At 38.5% G+C, this 19691-nt stretch overlaps 1 protein-coding gene across 4 annotated transcripts in view; it reads right to left on the minus strand.

The window, feature by feature from the left end:
- GTF2I (general transcription factor IIi) overlaps window positions 1-19691 on the minus strand; it is a 78325-nt gene that overhangs the window by 14222 nt on the left and 44412 nt on the right. For all 4 annotated transcript variants that reach the window (XM_050908691.1, XM_050908689.1, XM_050908690.1 and 1 more), the window contains 11 exons: window positions 16698-16763; window positions 13469-13652; window positions 11579-11637; window positions 7713-7784; window positions 6815-6998; window positions 6427-6485; window positions 4188-4259; window positions 3507-3690; window positions 2948-3006; window positions 2163-2246; window positions 1584-1679 (listed from right to left, as the gene is read on the minus strand). In XM_050908691.1, the coding sequence (XP_050764648.1) occupies window positions 1584-1679; window positions 2163-2246; window positions 2948-3006; window positions 3507-3690; window positions 4188-4259; window positions 6427-6485; window positions 6815-6998; window positions 7713-7784; window positions 11579-11637; window positions 13469-13652; window positions 16698-16763 (1119 nt within the window). The remainder of the gene's footprint in view (window positions 1-1583; window positions 1680-2162; window positions 2247-2947; window positions 3007-3506; window positions 3691-4187; window positions 4260-6426; window positions 6486-6814; window positions 6999-7712; window positions 7785-11578; window positions 11638-13468; window positions 13653-16697; window positions 16764-19691) is intronic.

Genomic DNA, 19691 nt, shown 5'->3' on the forward strand with positions numbered 1-19691 from the left:
TATTTTAATAAATGTTTAATAAATTATTATGCTTGATAACTGATTTACTATGACAGTAAAACACGCAAAATGGCTTTCATTCTGCAAACGGCACTGAAACATTCTGCTGCAGTCTAAACCTATATCCACATCAATCCTCATTTTCCTAAAGCTTTGAAAGATACTGCTACTAGATAAAGCAAGGGTGATTAAAATGGAAATTAATCCAAGAGTGATCCAAATCTACAGTATCAGGCAGCATAAAATTTACTCATCAGAACCAGCACTCAAAATAGTGGCAGAAAGTTCTTTAGATGTTCAGTGACATAGCCCTGAAACACACGCCTCTCTCTTGAGAACTACAAACTCTATCATAGTTTCAACTTCAGTGGGTAAGATTAACTGTCCATCTAGCTAGGCATTTTGTTTCTGACAGCGATCAGCAGCAATTCCTAAACCGGTTTACCTGTGGCTGCAGTAAGTGGTCTGTAGCTGGTCTACAAAACTAAGAACTCAGTTGAAAGTTTAAAAAAGTTGCAGACTTTAAAAAAAAAAAAAAAAAAAGCGCTAGGTCTAACAATAACAAGCAAGTCCAAGAAAACTGTATGTAACTCTGAATACAAATACTGCCCATGCCAAAAGGAGCAGTCATACCAAATCAGTATCTTATATTCATTCTAAACTGGCTTAGTAGGAGTAAAGAATTCCTTTGTTTCACATTTTATGACCATATGGATAAGAAGAAAGCATGGGGGACAAATACAATAAAGCAAATAACAACAAACTCCTATATAAATATAAGCAAATAAACTCAGAATATAAGGATGCTGAAAAAAAGGTTTCAGGAGACTTGGGAACTGCTTACAGTTACTCTGAATACAGTCATTCATCTCACCTGACTATGAGGAATTTATCTGGGTTGCAAATTGACAGTGCTTTCAACGCAAAGATTTCTGTGCGAGAGCACTGCACAGACAGGCCTGGTCCTCCATGGCTAAAAAGCTCTGGCCCGATGCTCGTGAACACTGCTACATGGCTTCCAGTCCTGTCTGGCTTTTCCTTTACTGATTTTCCAGAACTGAGAGGTCTATAACGGCAATCTTGCAAAATCAGCTCTGATAGATCATGGCTTACTAATGTTAGTTCAAATCCTTCCCAGTTCCTACATACCCCTTGGGTATCTCTGCACAGTGATGCTCAATATTTCAAGTTCGTGGAGCGCTTATTAAGCTCATGCACGACATCAGATCTCAGCTGGGTTTATGCACTCTGGTGGTACTGTGCACCAGACAAGTCCTTCAAAGGTCTGCAGCATTGTGAAGTAACAGAGCTGCAAAAGTCTAAAGGGACTGATTCTGAACCCAAATTAATAAGATCTAATGGACCTGTGCTGCATTTGTACAGCATTCTTCATACGTCATCCAGGATTTCTCCGATGCAGATTATTCTACATGACGAAGAACTGAATGTACATGAAAACAAGTTCAGTCATTCACTAACTGTAGAATAAAACATGAATTCAAAAGATCTCTGATAGGTAATCACCAGAATTCTCAATACCAACATTAATAGAATGCATGTGTGCTAATTCCCACAACATTTACCAAAAGAAAACTCTCTTCCTCGTGGCTTGAAACTCATATTGGACCCATTGGTTTGAGAATTAGTTCGAACATCTGTTGTTTGTGGTTTATTAGGACCTGTAAAAAGACATTACATATATACATGCAGAGAACAGAAACAAGCCATCATACAAAAAGAACAATGCATCAAACTTGATCACTAGAAATAACTTAACTTCTGAATCAAGAGTAGAATAAAAAACCCCTTAAGAAGTTCTTCTAGGGTTGTATTTAAGCATTGATACTACTGATCATGTCTGTCATTTCTCTGCTCAGGACTACATCAGTTCCCACATCTCTGCCTGGAATAAAAGGCCCAAGCAAGCTGTCAAACTCCACATTTTACATAACCATCAACTGCACAGAATCCAGTCTTAATCAGAAATGAAAAATAAAACCGTTTCTATATTAAAGTGTATCTGGAGCCCTGAAATGAAACTGAGTTTGCTACATGAGGTGCATGTATAAGTTAACTACGGGCTATGAAAACTGAGAAGAACAGAAAACATTTAGAAGAATAGAAGAACCTTAGAAGTATATTTAATGATATTTCTTCCATACCTTCTTCAACAGTAACTTCAATCTCTGGGACCTTTGAATTGCCTGCAGGACTTCGTGACCTTTTTGAACTCTTTGGACTCATTGCTGGAAGTCAATACAATACAAGGTGTAATGCACAAACCCTCTATAACGTATATCCTGCACAGCTAATGAAAAAACAGGTGTATGCTGAAAATTCCAACAGACTGAAGAATCACTTGTGTTTGTACTAAGTACAGTCTGCATTGTAAAACCTGAACAATGTAGTGACGCTCACAGCCTTAAAAAGTAGGTTTAGTACTCTGGAAAAAGGCAGGCATCACACCTGAATTTTAGCTCCACTAATTCAGAACAGAAGACTTCGTTGTTTCTAAGTGTGAGGGACAGCTTTGGTACTTTTTATTGTCTAGATAACAAAATTATTAACCTCTGAATTTTTAATAGACAACTTAAAAGACTTTCTTTTTTATTCTTTTCTTACAAAACTTCATTGTTATTTACTTCAGTTCACAGCTATAAGCTAAATACGGTTTAGGCCATTAATAGCAAAATAAAAGTTGTCAAAATTGGGTAAATTCCATTTTCTGTTGGAATAGTCTTAAGTAAAAAAAAGTAGATAAATTTATGTTGTCAGTAACTTTTTCCAATAATAGCAGATTTAGAGGCTACTATGCTAGATCATCTTAAATAATGTCTTTTGTTTGCAACACCCGTATTTTTCAACCACAAAGATCTCTCAGTCTGCTAAGGAAGCAGAAAGTAAGCACTTATGAATTGATGGCAGCAAATAATACTTAATTGTTTACCTTTAGTGTTTATTTTACTAGCCAGTCCTGGAGGTAAATAGGAAGTGACAAGCTCAGGCCTAAAAGTTGAACAGAACACAATCCAATCAAGTACACATGCAAGAAAAATAATACAGCAAAATGTTACAAATTTCTTGGAATTCAGTTGCGTTCCAATTTACATAACATCAGCTCTCTATAATACTGCTAGAAGCACGAGTGACTCTCCATCAACTATAGCCACAAAAAGTTAGTAGACATAGCTACATTTTCTACTGTGTAATTTTCTTCTGGGTTTATTTCAAGCAAAAAAATAAAGAAGGGAAAAAAAAAGGAAAAAAGCTTCCAGGTACAAGGCCATTTTTTCCCCTAGATCCTTGATGCATGAAACACGCAATTTATACATCTATATAAATTTAATAAGGAAGGTATATCCTTTTATGAGATAAAACATACGTGCAAAATGTTCTTTCTGTTTCACGGAAACAGAATTTAGGTAGCATTTAAAGCCTAAAGTTGCTGGGAAGAAAATCAAATAACTTCAAAATCAGGAGTAAAAATAACTGAATTACAAACATACTTTTTAACAACAAATTTGATTTTGCCACTCCCACGGACAATTCTTTCAAGGCGTGGAATTCCAAACCATGTGGGACTCCGGAAGGGGATTCCTTCTGGCAAGCCTTCGACGTACAAGTACTCAGGGTTTGATTCAAATACAGGATAGGGAACTTTCACTGCCTCTGAAAGCCCCAGAGCTTGGGCTGAAAATAAAGATTTAATGATAGTTTACACACTCAAATGGGTGGTATTTTATCTCAAGTGATTTTAAGAAGCTTGGCTTACAGAAGCTCTGCTACTCAGAGATAATAAAAAAACCCAAGAGAAATATTTAAATAGATTTGCTAGTATTTTCTGTAGAATAACTGCAAATGGGAACTTGGTCCATCTTGTTTCAGATAACATCTAAGCCTCTAGTGCCTAATATTTTCTTCTGAGAACTTTTTTCATCTAAAAGCTTTTTGTGCACATATCATCATCTCTTGTCACACAACTGGAAAAACTAAGGCCTAGGATGTTGTTATAAAGTCATTTATGTCAGTTACAGGGAAAAGTCAGTAAAAAGTAGGTAAGAAGAGTCAAGATTTCCATATCTGTCCTAGTACATTTCTGACATTTAAATAAGTACAGTAAAATTTAAAACTTTTTACAGATGAGTTTCAAAATGCAGCAGCATTATAAAACAGTTCATTTAACTTACCAAACTTCATATTAAATATCTCTTCTACTTGCTTTCTTAGCTTTGTGATCCTGACGTTCCAATCTTCTTTCACTGAAAACCAGAAATGGATATATGTCAGAGTATTACCCAGTTCCAGACAGAGGTACATTCGAACACATTTCTTTCAACACAAGAACTTGTAAACTATCAACACAATCACATCTGAGTAGACAAGGACACACAATGAGTAATGATTATTAATGGCAGCTTAAATGATACACGTAATTCCCTCTACATAATGGAAAATCTGTTTAAATGTAGTTACAGATTTCAAACATTGGCCCAAGTGGGAGAACTTGTTCTTCAGAGCCTTTAGATGCAGGAAGGAATTATTCTAGTGGCTCTTACAAAGTTCGAATTAATTAATCATAATGCATAAGAATAACACTCTTTAGAACAGAAGACGAGGATTTAAAGAGCGCTTTGCTAAACATTTTGATTAGCATAAAAAAATAATCTTCAGTCCTGTTCTCTATTGTAAATAAAAGCCAATTATAGAAGTGCTAGCCAGAGCAGACAATTCGCAGTGGAGGTAGAGAAGAAAGCAAAGGACATTAGCAGCAATAAAAAGCACTTCTTTTCTGACAAACAGCATCCTAATTCATTACTTTTCATCATAACCCACAAATAACAATTAACTGCTACTGAGCTAAAACCATTCAGAGTTGTGGTAAGCATGCATGAAGGAAGCTATACAGAAATTTTTTGTTTCCGAATCATATTTTTGACTAACAAATTACTTGACCTTGTTTATTTCTAGCTTCTTATATTTTCAAGGCAAGATGCATTACAGTTTTTTCCAATCTGGCCTACTTATTTGATAGATTTCACAGGTATTTAACACCTGCACCTGTGTTTATACTTATTCACATGTTGTAGTCTTACTGGCAAAGGAATTAGACTGACTAATTTACTTTAAAAAAATGAAAATGTTGTTCGCAGACTATCTGTTGAGGGCACAGGGTTACTACTTTGCAATAGAATAATATTTTGCTTTAAAAAAGGTCTAATATTCCTTAGCAACATAAAGTTTGCATCTGCAGTAAGAAGATCCTCAGCCTTTGCCTGGGAAAGTGGTTTTCACCGGGCTCTAACCCCAAGAGAACATTTGCTGTGTTTGCCTGTCTGACATCAAACCCTGGACCGTGGTAAGCTTTGTGGGCACTGGTAATACCAGACTCACCTACAAGTTAGTGAAAAGTACAGTGAAATAACTAGTACAAAAAAGAAATGTTATTCTGAACATTCAAACAGTCTGAGTTTTAAGAATCATGACCGCTGCGTGCCAGTTCTTTCAGAAAGAGGATTTTATTAGCTGGTTTTTTACTGGTATCATTGGCACCTGCTGTTAGTACTTCATTGTCAAATTGTCAGTTATATTGTCAAATTTGATGACAATCGGGGTCTTGGCAACCAACCAAACAAACCAAACCAAACTAAACAATGCTGCCTTTTCCTTCTGCTCCACACTGAACAGAGTCTTTTCTACTGAGCTACTTTCTTGCTGAATATGAGCCTTTTCCCAAATTCCAAACAAAATCCACAATACACTGTGATGATGTAAGATGACTACTGATTACATGATTATTAAATCATACTCTTTTTTTTTTCCTGCAGAGAGCTCTACACAATTATTTCCTAAAGCTGCTGTTTGTTTATCCAGTGAAATGTGTGTGGGGAAAAACCTAGGAAGCCCTGGATCTCAGTTTGTGTTATTACTACAAGCAGATTCACACTCCTAAAAAACCCTAACAAGATCTGGATTGTACAGTTCTGTAGCAAGAAAGTGCCAATACACTCCAATTCAGAGCATTCAGAAATAAAAACCAATCTGATGCTTCTCCTGTGTTAAAGGCACTTCATGCTTTCAAGAAGTCATTACAATTCCTTACCAACAGAGGCCTGAAAAAAGCCCAACAGAGGCCGCTGTGAAATGCTAAGGGGCTCCAGAGCTTTGATTCAGGCCAGGATAGTAACTCCCGTTCTCCCGGGCTGTGAAGGTCATCCATGCTAGTTATTCAAAGACAGCTGGACTGCTGTCTCGAATCCAGAAAGCCATCTATGTTCATAATGATCAATTTATTCTTTTCAGACCTCATGAAGAGCATGTCAGCACACTCATCATCGAAGAGTTACTTCTTGAAAAACGCTGCATTAATCCAAATGTGTTTCCCCACCAAACCCTTCCATTCCCACTTGGAGACAGCACCTGTCTTACCTGGGGTGTTCGACCTGGGTTGAATAACTTCGGTTGAAGTGAGAGTTAGCAGCTCTGGCCTGCAACCAGAAAACAAATAATCTGCACATTCGTGACATAAATTAAATACTACTACTTAGTATGACATGAATTGAAAAGTTTGGATTTTTCTATTACGTATTTTGCACTTGTGAGCATGCTACAAAGATATTTTGGAAGACTTGTCTGGATTGCAAATACCCACTTTATAATGCAGAATATTTAATCTGCCTATTTGGTAACTAGAGACCGAATGCTTCATGACTTAATGAAAGCAAGTGGCTGATTACACAAAGGGTGTTTGTTTGGCCTCTTTCTTAAAAAAAACACAAACAACAAAACACGTTTAGGCATTAAAACAAACACTTACCTTTTGATCACAAATTTTATTCTGTTGCCCACTTGAATTATTTTTTCAAGGCGAGGGATTCCATACCAGGAGGGACTCCTAAAGGGGATGTTCTCTGGCAGCCCTTCAACATAGAGGTCAGTAGGATGGGCCTCAAATTTCTGGTATGGAACAGCTTTAGGCTCAGTGCTCCCCAAGGCCTCGGCTGTTAGAACAAAATACATCCAGTAACTGGACAGTTTGGCCATCAACCTTTATTAAAAGCTTGCTAAGCTACCAATTCTTCAGGCTGTTGCAATCGTGATCTTAGAACCTGGGACAATGCAGGATATCTAAACCCACCAGAGTCCAAGTCTCAGCACATCAAAACCATAAAAATTTACCGTATTATATCATGTTGCTATTGGGCAGTCACAATGCTAGACTGAAGATTACTGGGTTCCTCACGGGGGCATAATACAGTGGTTTTATCCAAAGTTTTTAATCTATTATAGACCATCATGCAACATTTGATTCTAGCTCTTATGAAGTTGACTTTTTTTTTTTTTTAATATTGGAGAGAACATAAAAATTCACCCAGAAATGTTCTAATAGTAATTTTAATGATACTGGAATGGATATAAATAAGTAAATGGTTGTTTTATTCACCATCAAAGGAAAAAAATCCAAATAGGAAGGAATTGAGAGCAATTAGAAGAGCTGTACATATAAGACTTATAATTTTTTTTAACTATGAATTTACTTTGTTGTATAAGCAGTAGAGTAATACACTCTTTTTCACTCAACTGCCAGCATTTTAAATATTTGAAAAAAACTGATCAAAGGTCTTATTCATGTAGACATTCAAAGGAAATACTGAAAGCAACCTTCAACAAATACACAGCCATAAAAGAAAAGGAAATAATAACACTGTACTCACCAAACTTTTTACAGAAGAGTTGATCTACCATCTTTCGCAGTTTGGTGATTCTGGCATACCACTCCTCTTTCACTGTATTTGAGAGTGACACAGAACAAAAACAACATTCCCTAATTATTTTTGTTATATTTTCAGTCGTTCAGTTTATAGCACGCATAACCATCTTGCATTTTCAGGTAACCCAGAAAATACTATGCAGAAGAAGTATGGATTCAACTTGGAACTAGCAAAGTTTATTATTAAAAAAATGACAGAATATTAAAACTGTACAAAAATCCATTAAACCAGTGACATCGCTCTTGCTACAAAATACACACAGTGTATTGGCATGAAGAACTGCAATGCTTTCATCATCCGCCTCCAAACTGTAAATCCCATTTGGAGATGGGATTAGTTTTTTGCCAGTTTCATTTTCTAAAAAATTATCTTGATATTCAGTGCAGAATTTGGTATGCATATGGGATGAAAACTTGCTTTCAAGGAATTTTCACTAAGCACTGAGAACCCCAAAGTAAGCTTTTGCAATGGGTGCACACAGCAGTTTGCTCCTTGCTGTATATTCACGCTGAACTTCCAGCATCCATTTTTCCCACTGTTTGTGGACAATACTTTTTAAATGGTGATTAATAACTGCATCAAGTAACTCCAGGGATTTTGTCATTCTTCTTAAGATGACAAGCAGCTTAGTTCCAACTCTCCAAAATGTTTCCTTGACACTACCTAAGACATGAGTTAAGTCATAATTTAGACACAGAACCCAACATGTGGCAGCTATGCAGATTAGCATATCCTGGTCAATAAAACAAGATTAAATACAGTTTTTCCATCATTTTATCACTTGAGCGTCTTTGGTTATTGGCTGATACACACGCAACTTGGGAGTTCACGAGAAAAAGTTTTGCACCTGAAGATAGTCATGAGTTTGAGTTCTGCTCCTCCAGCAGAACAACAGAGCACAACGATGATGTTAGTGCTGTTGTATTTGGTAGCAGGAATGGTAACAGCTTTTGTTTCTGTTTTGTCATGTGTGCTCGTCATTTGGGATTGTGACCGGTACGCCCTGCTCCCAACCCCTGGTAATGTCGTTACAAAATGGCATTAGTTATGCTAAGGCAAGCAGCCATCCTCTGTGACCGAGCGGGTCACATACTCGTTCCTTTTCCCTTCATTTTCAGGCTCTGAAGGTCCTGTGAACCAAGCAGACAAACCAAACAGATTTCTTCTTTCCCTCCCTACCACCCTCAAGGTTCCTGGGTGCCAGGCCAATTGCTCCCCTCCTCATCGGCCTTGAAGGTCCCAGGCACCCGGCCAGCCCGGTGGTGGTGATGTCCCTGGCACGGAACAGGGAAGCGTAACAGCACATGGAGCACTGTCCGTAAAATCAAGCAGTTACAAGTCCTGTGGGGGGAACCTGGACCAGAGGTGCTGCTGGACAGTGAGACCTGTGACCCCTCAGTGGCCAGGGATGCCTCCACTGTCCTCTGCTTCCCCCGAGGACTGAGTGACTCGTCTTCTTTTATATCGTTTTTGAGTCTAGATTATGATTGTTATATTGATACAGCAAGCCATGTATTAAGATCTGACCCGATCTGGAGAGGGTCTAGGTGACTAGAAACTACAGGTTAAGTTGTATTATTGTATGTACTAGTGTAAATTCTGTATTACACTACTTACAAATTGTGCTCCATTGACTCTGCTTGTAGAAATCCTGTGTCATTCTAATCATAAATTCTATCCTATGCTAATTATAATATCCTGTTATAATAAAAAAAATAAAGCTCTAATCGTAACTACGATTTATTGCCGTCATCATTCTGTCAAGGATCCCTAAAAGAACCTGTTTGTCCCCTCAGTGTTGGGTGACAGGGATCAAAGCACATACCATACAAATCACTTTTTTCTTCTGAATATGTCTGCGACCAACACATGGAAGCTCACCAGGCTTGAACAAGATACCGGACAGCTTCTCAGGGCTTCAGGGCTGAGGCCATTTCATTAAACTTTCCTGACCAGCCTATTTCCCACAGGAATACAAATGCAAATTGTCTTCTGCCAGTCAAAATACAACTTCCATACTCATCCCATTCCTCTCCTGCTGGGGACAGAAGCTAGCAGGGGCTATGGACAGAGCAGGATGTTGGACATGGAGCCGCAAGGAGCTGAGAGCAGGGGCTGGTGCTACAAAGCGCTCTCTCCTGAGATGGCAGCAGACGGAGATGGTCTCAGATCTCCTGAGATGGCTGCTCCTGTGGAGCAGCAGAGGAGACTATGAGCTACTGGGAAAGAGGGAATCCAAACAGGGAGAAAAGAAAACTGAGGGAAAGGAGGCTCAGACAGCTGCTGTCTTCTGAGCTATGTTCCCTGAGATGTTATCAACAGCTTTCACAGATGTTCTCTTCTCTCAGAAATAATGCAGAGGTCACACATGAATATACCATCATTATGAGTTAGTAAAGACAAGCAACATAAAGTGACTGTTCATAACACTGTGCCATAAAAATGGGTTACCGCTAGTTTTCTTAGCTACAGAGGTTTTACAGGATATGTAATGTACCTGCTTTGTCTTCATAATCAGTATAACCATATTAAATACAACAAAAACAACAGAGAAAAGGGTTAATTTAAAAACCCACATAAGACTACAGTTAAGTTTAAGACTCAGTCATTAGCCTACCTACTATTTTTGTAGTCAAATTTGGTGCTTGAACGGTAGGTTATTAAGACTCAAGACACTAGGTTAACTTACACTGCAGGAAAAGTTTAATTCATACACACATGCTAAAGTGACTTCCTTATGACATAATTTCTTTGCTTAATTTACGTCCTTAATGTTTAAGTACAGTCTTTGATATATTTTTTACAACAGAAGACTATGAGTATATAATACAACATAATGGTGCTGCAGTAGCGCAGATACTACCATTTATATGCTTGCGTCCCTGTCCGAACTAAGAATTTCTCCGGTATTACTAAAAATTCACAGTTCAACCAGGCTGAGGTTGCCAGTTAGCATTTTGGGGTTGGGAGCAATTTTTTTGCTACCATTGGTTCAGGTATACAAGCTTTCAACACTTGGCTTAATTGGACAATTAAAAAAATGCCCTGAAGCTCAAGAGACAGTAGAATACAACTGAAGAGAAAAACAAGTCCAGGAAAGTAATTTACCAACTAGCGCCCATGCAAAGGCACAATTCTTTCAAAACTTGATTTTTTTTCCATACTAAACTGCTGTCTCCCAACTTGAGGGGAAATGAGTTCATGGGTGCAATTGTAACACAAGTCTATCCTTGTAGTCTTGTTTTTACATGGTCATTTTTGTATGGGTACTCAATGGAGACAAAACATGTAAGAGCATGCATCTGCTGAAAAGTATTCCTGATGGCAAAAGTGGTTAGAATGCATTGTCTTTGCACTGCTATGTGAAAACGGAGTCCCATCATCCGAGCAAGTCAGAGTCTACAATAATAAATATCCCTATAACCAGTATGTTCATTACTACATTTCAGTTAATCTACTTTTGGCAAATACCATATATAAGCAATTGTTCCATGACACAGACAGTTCCCTACCCAGTTAACTCTATCAACTATGGAAACTACTGCCTTTTCTCTGTATCTCAACAGACTAACACTTAGCTCATTGTTTTTCCTTCTGGCCAGCTGAATCAAATCAGTTAATAAAGAGTGTTAGTAACACTGGCTTGGATAACCAGTAGAAAATTGCTTTCACTTTGTAGCTGAAGAAAATTCAAAAGAAGAGGAATTATTTGCAATGTGTTATTAGTAAAAGCAAATGGTAGCCACCACTAAGACTGACAAATAGGAAACCATACTGTACTTGTACAACTCCCTTGTTTGAAGACCTACCTCCTGCAACTGGTTTGTCCAATGGTACATCTTCTCGTGTCGAATTCAAAAGCTCGTGCCTAAAAGATTTAAGATACATGCTTCAACAGTGACATATGGTTTTATGCTTTGATAAACCAGAAGTTACAGCCTCAAGTTTCCACTGAAGGATCAGGGGAAAAAAAAAGGGGGGGGGGAATATCACAATCCCCAACATTAAATTCCAATTAACACCAAAGTATTATAAGAGCTGGTTGGAACCCAACTGACAAAAACATTTTTCATGCCTGATACTCATATCCACCTGAGCCATAACATTTCATGATAACATACAGATTACATTAAAATTATCTCTGAGGTCTAAGATGCACTTCATCAGAAACAAAGATCCAAATCAAAAATTTAACCTCTAAAAATGAAAATCTCAAAGTAGACATTTCTGTTTCCCAAATACCCCTAGTTTTATCCATATTAGAACAACAAAAAATTTAAAAATTCTGACATTTCTCAGAGCTGAACTGGTTTTTGAGCTACTCTGGTTACCACACATCACAAAACCGATGAACAGCATAAATTAATTAGTTAACAACTAAGACAAAATTTGACAAGAGCAGGTGGCAGCATTGCATAGATATTAAAATCTACACATAGTGTCTGATTTTAAGCGAGACAAAAGGTAGATCTACACTTCCTCCTCTTTTCTTGTTATCTGCAAGTGTTAGGATGACAGAAACTGAACATATGAACATATACCTCTCAAATTTGAGAAACTAGCATCTGTGCTAAAGGCAGCATGCACAGAGGTATGGGCCGTCACTACCACCAATTCTGAGCCTGACCACCGCAATCAGCAGATTCCTATCCACTTCAAAAACTCTTAGATTAGGCCCTACACCACTGAACAATAGTAAAACGTCAGCTGTTACTCACAGAAGCTTCATTTAAACTGTAAATGCTCATCTGTGGTGTGAAACATCACATTTGTCTGAAGTGAAGCACCAAACTATACAAGGCAAATATCCACCCACTACCAAAGCTGCATATCAGTCTGCCACAGTCGTACCCGCAGTACTGGATCTCGAAGTGCTCTGCAGCTCTGAGATCCAGCACTCAGCATCCACAGATGTCGGCATCTCTCCCTGCATATCCTGAATTCAGGCTCGGTCCAGGCTCCCTTCCAATCCCACCTGCCTTTGCAGAAAGTAATGTCAGTGTTCTTCTAGGAAAGACACCAAGGCAAGAAAGGAGAAAAAGGAAAAAGAAAGGAGCCCAGAACATCTCATGAGTCTCATGTCCTCACTTGAAAGGCAGACGATACGCTGCCAGGCTAGCTACGGCAGGCAACTGAGCCCTTCTACGAGGGCTGAGAAACTGAGCAGTTTCTATGTACATCTAAGGTCTCCCTTCATGTACGCTATCTGATCCACCTCCAGACACACATCCAACTAAATCACAGGAACCAGTAGCTATTTTGGCCTCAAGCCTGCCCTGGGAGATGCTGTACACAGATACGGCCATAGACACCTTGACACAGCACTCCAGCAAGAAAAAAACAAAAGCACAAGCTGAAATTTAGGCCAGGATCCTCAGATAGCATAAAATATCCCCAAGCCAATGGCTTTCAACATGTATTACAGCTGCAGAGACTAAAATAGTACAAAGAGATCTGCCCATGACAAGAAGTCCATAATATTGAAGAGATCTGTCCAGATCTCAGCCACCACTGTGGTGCTCTGGTGATCTGATAAGCTGAACTTATCAGAGTGAACATCAACTAAAAATTACTCATCAGTACTGCAAAAGAATACATCAGCACAAATCAGTTTGGAAGTTCTTGAAGACAAAATGAAGCAGAGTGGAGCCAGCAGAAAACAATGAGTAATGTAGGGACAAAAATGCAAAATTCCTTACTTTTTAATCACAAACCGGATCCGCTCCTTTGCGAGAAGTATCCTCTCAAGACGGGGAATGCCGTATGTGGATGGCCGCCTGAAGGGAATTCCTTCTGGCAGCCCTTCCACATATAAGTCTTCCACATGTGACTGGAAGAGTGGGTATGGGATAGACACTGGACCTTTTGCTTTTATAGCTTGAGCTTTAAGAAAAAAGGAGAATAAAAACATTAGACTAACTTGTAGCTCTACTCAAATTACCTGTTTGATATCACTCTGAAAAACATTAAAATTAGCAGACAGGCAATAACCCCCTCAGCACATTTAAACATGCAAGCATTCATATTTGTGGGGGTTTGGTTTTGTTTTATAGCTAAATCACTCTAATTCACAGTAAACAAGCCGCAGACCTGCATACATATGCAATTTTCCTCTTTTCCCTTTACTCTGTAAACATTTAATGACAGAGACTGCACCTGTTACAGTGAAGTTTCACAGTATTTTGGTTTTGTTTAATAGCACATTTTGAAAGATGAACTTATCTAGACTTAATTATAAACCCAGCATGTTTCAGTTCATTAGCTCTGATTATTATTATTTGTTACTACTATTGGGTTACAGGAGTCATTAATGCCTTGGAGGAGGGGCACACATCCCTTCTTTTGAGTGAATTCCTAAAGCTTCAGTGTATTTTAGAAATCCAAGGAATCACTAATGAAATAAACAATACACTTCTAACATTGTTGAAAAAAGCATGGCCCTACTAATGAAATCTTTGGAGCAAGTGAAAAGCAAATAACAGATTCACCCAGAGCTGGAAAATAACCTCAATGTATTTCTTTAAGTTATGAGGACCATAATAATATCAATACACCTATCAGGCTGGCAAATACTGGAGAATGGCATGATGGTTTGCAAATACCAAGAGGGCTAATTGCTTTACACTCACAAGGGTACGTTAATTTTGTAGGCCATGCAACAAGAATTCTCTATTATCATCTGACTGGTCTGCAAACAGTTTGGTACATTCTGTGGTTTTGCTATGGAAATCAGATGCAAAAAGTTATTTGAGGAGAGAAAGGCCAAGCTGAGGCCAAATTAGAGTACAGTGATGCTGTGGCAGGGTTTCTGAAAGCAAAACTACTCAGGGCACCTTTTCAAGCAACTTAACCTAATGTAAAAGCGGCCAGCGGTTCAGACATCGGTGTATACAAAATGCTCACATTAACAGACAAATTCTTAAAAGCAATAAAACCATTTAGGTTTTAAAGGCATTTGGGTAACATACTCTTTCAGCCACTTGGAAGCAGAACAGTTCTAGGTAAGTTCATCACAAAACAGAAGCTGTGAAAATACTGTATGTATCTTAGTCTTATATTCTGATGAGAACTGAATATCAAAATTTTAGAAAACTGTGAGAAGAACTGTGTTTCAACTAGACTTGGTTTCAACTGCCAAATATAAGATGGCCAAAACTGGAGACAGAGAATAGATACGTACAGAGAGGGACATGAACCTGAAGATGACTCTTAGCAAATAGACTAAAGAAACCCCATTCAAACCTGTGTCAAAGGAGCTGCAGAACAATCACCAAAAGAGCTGCTGTGTATCACACCAGTCCTTCATTAAAGCAGATTTTTATTGCAGTCATATACCTCTTCCAAGAAATTAAAAAAATTATTCTCAGCCCTGGAGGCTAGTGGTGAAAACCATAACAAATCCAGCAGACAAGCTTCAGATGTAAACGAGCGTTCGTGAACCACAGTTAGCCACAGGAAAAAAGATCAAGAACATCACTAAAGTCTGGATCACTACACAGCATCAAGTAAGAATGGCTTCAGAGTAATAAAAGTCCTGTTTGTTTAAATAAGTTACTAACAACAGGTAAGTTTTTACAAGTGAGAGTATTTCTCTTAAATCAGCAAATGTTTTAGCAAATACTCTTCAGACAGCCTAAGAACACGATCAGCATCGCAGTCTGCAGTGAGGCTTCTTACATTTGGAACCTTACACGTTTTTGCATAGAAATCCTACTGAATATGGGTTTCATTTTTAGAAGTTAGTCTGTATTCGTGAACCACTATCTTGTATTTACACTAAAAAGTAATCCCATTTAGTTTACATCTAAACACAAAAATAAATATATTTTCAGACACGTCAGTTGTAATGGACAACAGTGACTGACATTGCTAAAACACTTTGGAGCTCCAGAAGCCAACAAATCTGAGGAGCATTCTGGGAATTCTGGATATCCATAAGTCATTTCAGTAAATGGGAAACTGCATGGCCATACAGATAGAAAGAACTGGAATCGGATACGGAATTGGTTTGTGAATCAATGAAAAGTTGTCATCCACAGGGGAAAAAGGGGATAATGTAATACCATATGGCCTGCTATGGAAAGTCAGGAATAGCTCTGTACTCAACAGACTCCACAGGAGATTTTTAGGCTGGCTATGTGCAAACACTGAAACCAAAATTAAAGCAATTCACCAAGAATGATGCTCCTTTCTAGAGCAATTAAAATATTGTGAATCAGATTCTGAACTGTTTTTACTTGGTGTGAGTTGCTTTCAGTGGGCTGTTTAAATGTCAGATGATAGTCATACCCAAAACATGTAGTAACTCCAAATCACAAGGTCCATGCTGAAAGCACTTCCACTTTTCATGGCAGAGGAGCACCACCATTTATTTTGAAATTTTTGCTGATGCTGTTTTAGTCTGTGATATGTGGACACAAAATATGTCTAGGTCCAGCATCTGGACACAAATTCCAAAGTCTAACACGTGTGCTTCTTTTTCTCTCCAAGAACCATTAACATATAATTGTTGCTTCACTGCAAATCAATCATAATCAGAAAGGAACAATCAATCAGTGGTAACCTCTCCCCAGAGCCATTTTAAAAGATTATTTCACTTAAGGACTCAGTGTAATGTACAGAAAAAAGGCCAGCTCTCTCGAATGTGGGTGCCCAAGACATGAGCACACTGGAGCTCCAGGAAACTGAGCACAACTGAAAAATCAAGTTTTGCACTTAGGTGCCAAACACAGGCACCAAACTGTGAAATTACTCTGCTCATCAAAAAAGCTACTTTCCCCAGTTTTAAGTCTTCTAATAGTATTTAGCCCTTTGATGCTGTCAGTACTGGTGCGCTCCTGAGGCAACAACAAGATGCATGCCAAAGAGCTGTGATTTACAGTGTCAAAGGACTAGAGGGAATTGTTTGGAAGGGAGTGTAACACATACCATATTTTTTTTCAAACAGCTCTTCAACTTGCTTTCTCAAGTCTGTAATTCGCGCATTCCATTTCTCTGCAAAGAAAAGAGGGGGACATGTCAGACTACAAATGAAACTGAGAATCTCTTGTAAAATCTATGTTACCACCAACTGAAATATGCAGTGTGCTTTTACTGCTCACTTGCGTACAGGTGCCTGTGGATTACGGTATAGGCTATACCTTAAAACACATGGATAAATTCAGAAAGAAAAAGGATAGAATAAAATGTTTAAGATTACCTCCAAAACTTGTGCAGATGTTAAATCAAGTTTAAAAAAAAAAAAACATAAACCGCTAAAGCGACTTCCAAAAATGGTTTCTCTTTGATGGCTCGGTCAGCAGCTCTCACTCCCATCAGGAGTAAAGTCAGTTTGCAGCCGCTGTTGATAGTTATCTAAATCTGGCTGCTGAAAAGCTTTATTAGTGAAGCTTGATAAAGGTTACAGTGAATACATGAAGTTGTTTTGGTGCAAATCTGTACAGCTATCTGGGTCAGGAGGCATTGTGCCATCGTCTACCTTAATCTAGTATTTCTCCAGGTCCTGATGTTGCAAAACATCCCCATAAATCCTATTTCTGAAAGGAGATACAGGCTGCAAGACAGAAGTTATCCAAATCCAATCATGTGTTCCATGGACAGCTGGATTAAATGGCAGAATTTTAACATCTAATTTTCTGTCTGTGACAGAAAGTACACATTTTCACAGCTTTTTGTACTATCTCAATACTTTTAGGAAAATGCCACAACTCTTCTGTAGATGGTACCAGATGCTAGCTGGCCTTTTAAGAACAAGTTAATAAGCAAGCGTACTTACAGCTTATTTCTTACACCAACGACTTGAATCTAGTAACTACAGAGGTCAAAAAATGAGGCCATTCAAGCTATTACACTTCCAGTTGTCAAAAAAAATCTTATATCAGACAAGACAGAGGATTGAATTTGGAGTCCATATCGAAAGGGGTTTAAATATTCATTCTCAGACAAATGTACACAACTTTGGTGCCATGTTTAAGCTTATATTTTTTAATGTAATTTCATGGATATCAATAGGACAGCATGATTCAGATGTGGGCAAGAATAAGACCTTGTTTAGAGGGGAAAGGGTGTTTTGGCATGCTGCCTTGCATCCACACACAAACTCTTCATTCTAGTTACCTGGCATATCACCTACATCAATTAACCTGTTTATATTTTGAAATAACATCCTTGTGGATAAATCTATATAATTGCTTCTGCCGCCCTTTTTACTGCTATCTTGTAGTGCACAGCTTCTTAGCTGATAAACATGTCGTGAGCTCAATGTTTTCTATTCCTGTGTCGCTTCAACCTTGTAATATTTCCCCCTTTAACTGCAGATGTGTAGCCAGATGAAGCTCCTTCTGATTCCAGCACAACCACCGACTGCATTTTTTTGTTGACCTACAGAACAATGGATTAACAGCAGCTTTACCAGTAAGAGTCAGGAAAATATGAGTCAGAATTTACTGGCCTAAAGGGGAAACCCTGCTTTACTCAGAGCTGGTGAACACCATGGACACATGGACAGGTCCTGGGACAAGGGTTTTGAAAGGCACCTGTGTGACTCCAGATTGCAACCCAGAGGAAACTGTCACAGAGTTGAGATCCCTTCAGTTCATCAAGCTCTGAGGCAGACTCAGCAAACGATCTCCTCTAAAACTCAGGCTGGTTTTCGTCAGAGGGAGAACAGCCAGAAAGAATGTCATACCATATTACAAAGCAACCATATAAAAGTATATAAATAATACTGTTCTGAATATTGGTTGTCACTACAGTTTTAGGAGAAGCTGCTCCCACCCAGCCTGGTCTCCCTCTGCTCGTTAGCATGCTCACAAGAGTGTTCCTACATGAGCCATTAAGTTGTCAAGACTTTGTTTTTCTCAGTTACCAAACCCCACAATCACTGGCCAAATATTCCATGTGGATATTTTCAAGCAACTACTTCTGTGCCCCTCTCCCTCCAATGGAAACGCTACAGGGATTAATAATCAAATACACCATAATACAGGCATGTTTATTTGGAATGATGGACATACAGAGAATAGGCAATTGAAAAAGAAAAATCACAAACTGGCTCACATTTGATCAGCACACTGGGTTTTTTTAGCTACTTTTGTATTCTATGAGTAAACTGCCAAGTTAGGCTACAGAGATATTTCAAAATTCAGAGGGGTTATCACGTAACTGGCATGATTTTTAATCAGATTGTCAGCATTATTAACCCCTTGATTCAGATCAATTACTGTAAAAACATTCTTTTGTCACACACTTCGTGCTCACGTAGCAAAGTTGAAGACCTACCACAAAGCTAACCTGATACTCTGTTATGGCAATCACGCTCTGCAAAGCAGTTTAGTTTTCCTGTAGGCACCAAGATAAGTGGTGGTTTCCTTCTATTCCTATATATACATCTTCTGATACATGGGAAACACCATCCCAATTAAATAACAATCCTGAAAAATTCCCAGTCATCCACAGTCTCTTCAATTTGCCCCATTCTCTGCTCCTTCGGGACATGCTGCAGATAACATCCACTACAGTAGGGGCAACCTGCACAATGCACACAAAAAGATGCTCAGGTACTAAGCACATTCCTATTCCCATCAACATGCCACACAGTACTCTGTGGGGAAATAAAATGGAAAACACACAGCAACTCTCAGCATGCTGCAGGCTGGCAAAACCTGTGTTCAACAGCATGTCAAAATGGGGAAAAAACTGTACACACTTTCCGTCACTGTCATAGTGAGACAACAGCTAAAGGGACTTTTTTCCCCACTAAAATGGTATGACACAACTGCAAGACACAACTTGAAGCTTCTGAGCTTCTGATAAAATCTCTAAGAAAGCAAAAAAACGTTGTGGAAAGAGATGAAGAGATTTTTACAGACAATGTCAGTTCCTTTCAGCAAAGATATTTTTAACCTTAAATAGCTGGTTCAG

Source organism: Gymnogyps californianus, chromosome 20 (genome assembly GCF_018139145.2).
Source record: "Gymnogyps californianus isolate 813 chromosome 20, ASM1813914v2, whole genome shotgun sequence".
In the NCBI taxonomy this organism is placed as follows: Eukaryota; Metazoa; Chordata; class Aves; order Accipitriformes; family Cathartidae; genus Gymnogyps; species Gymnogyps californianus.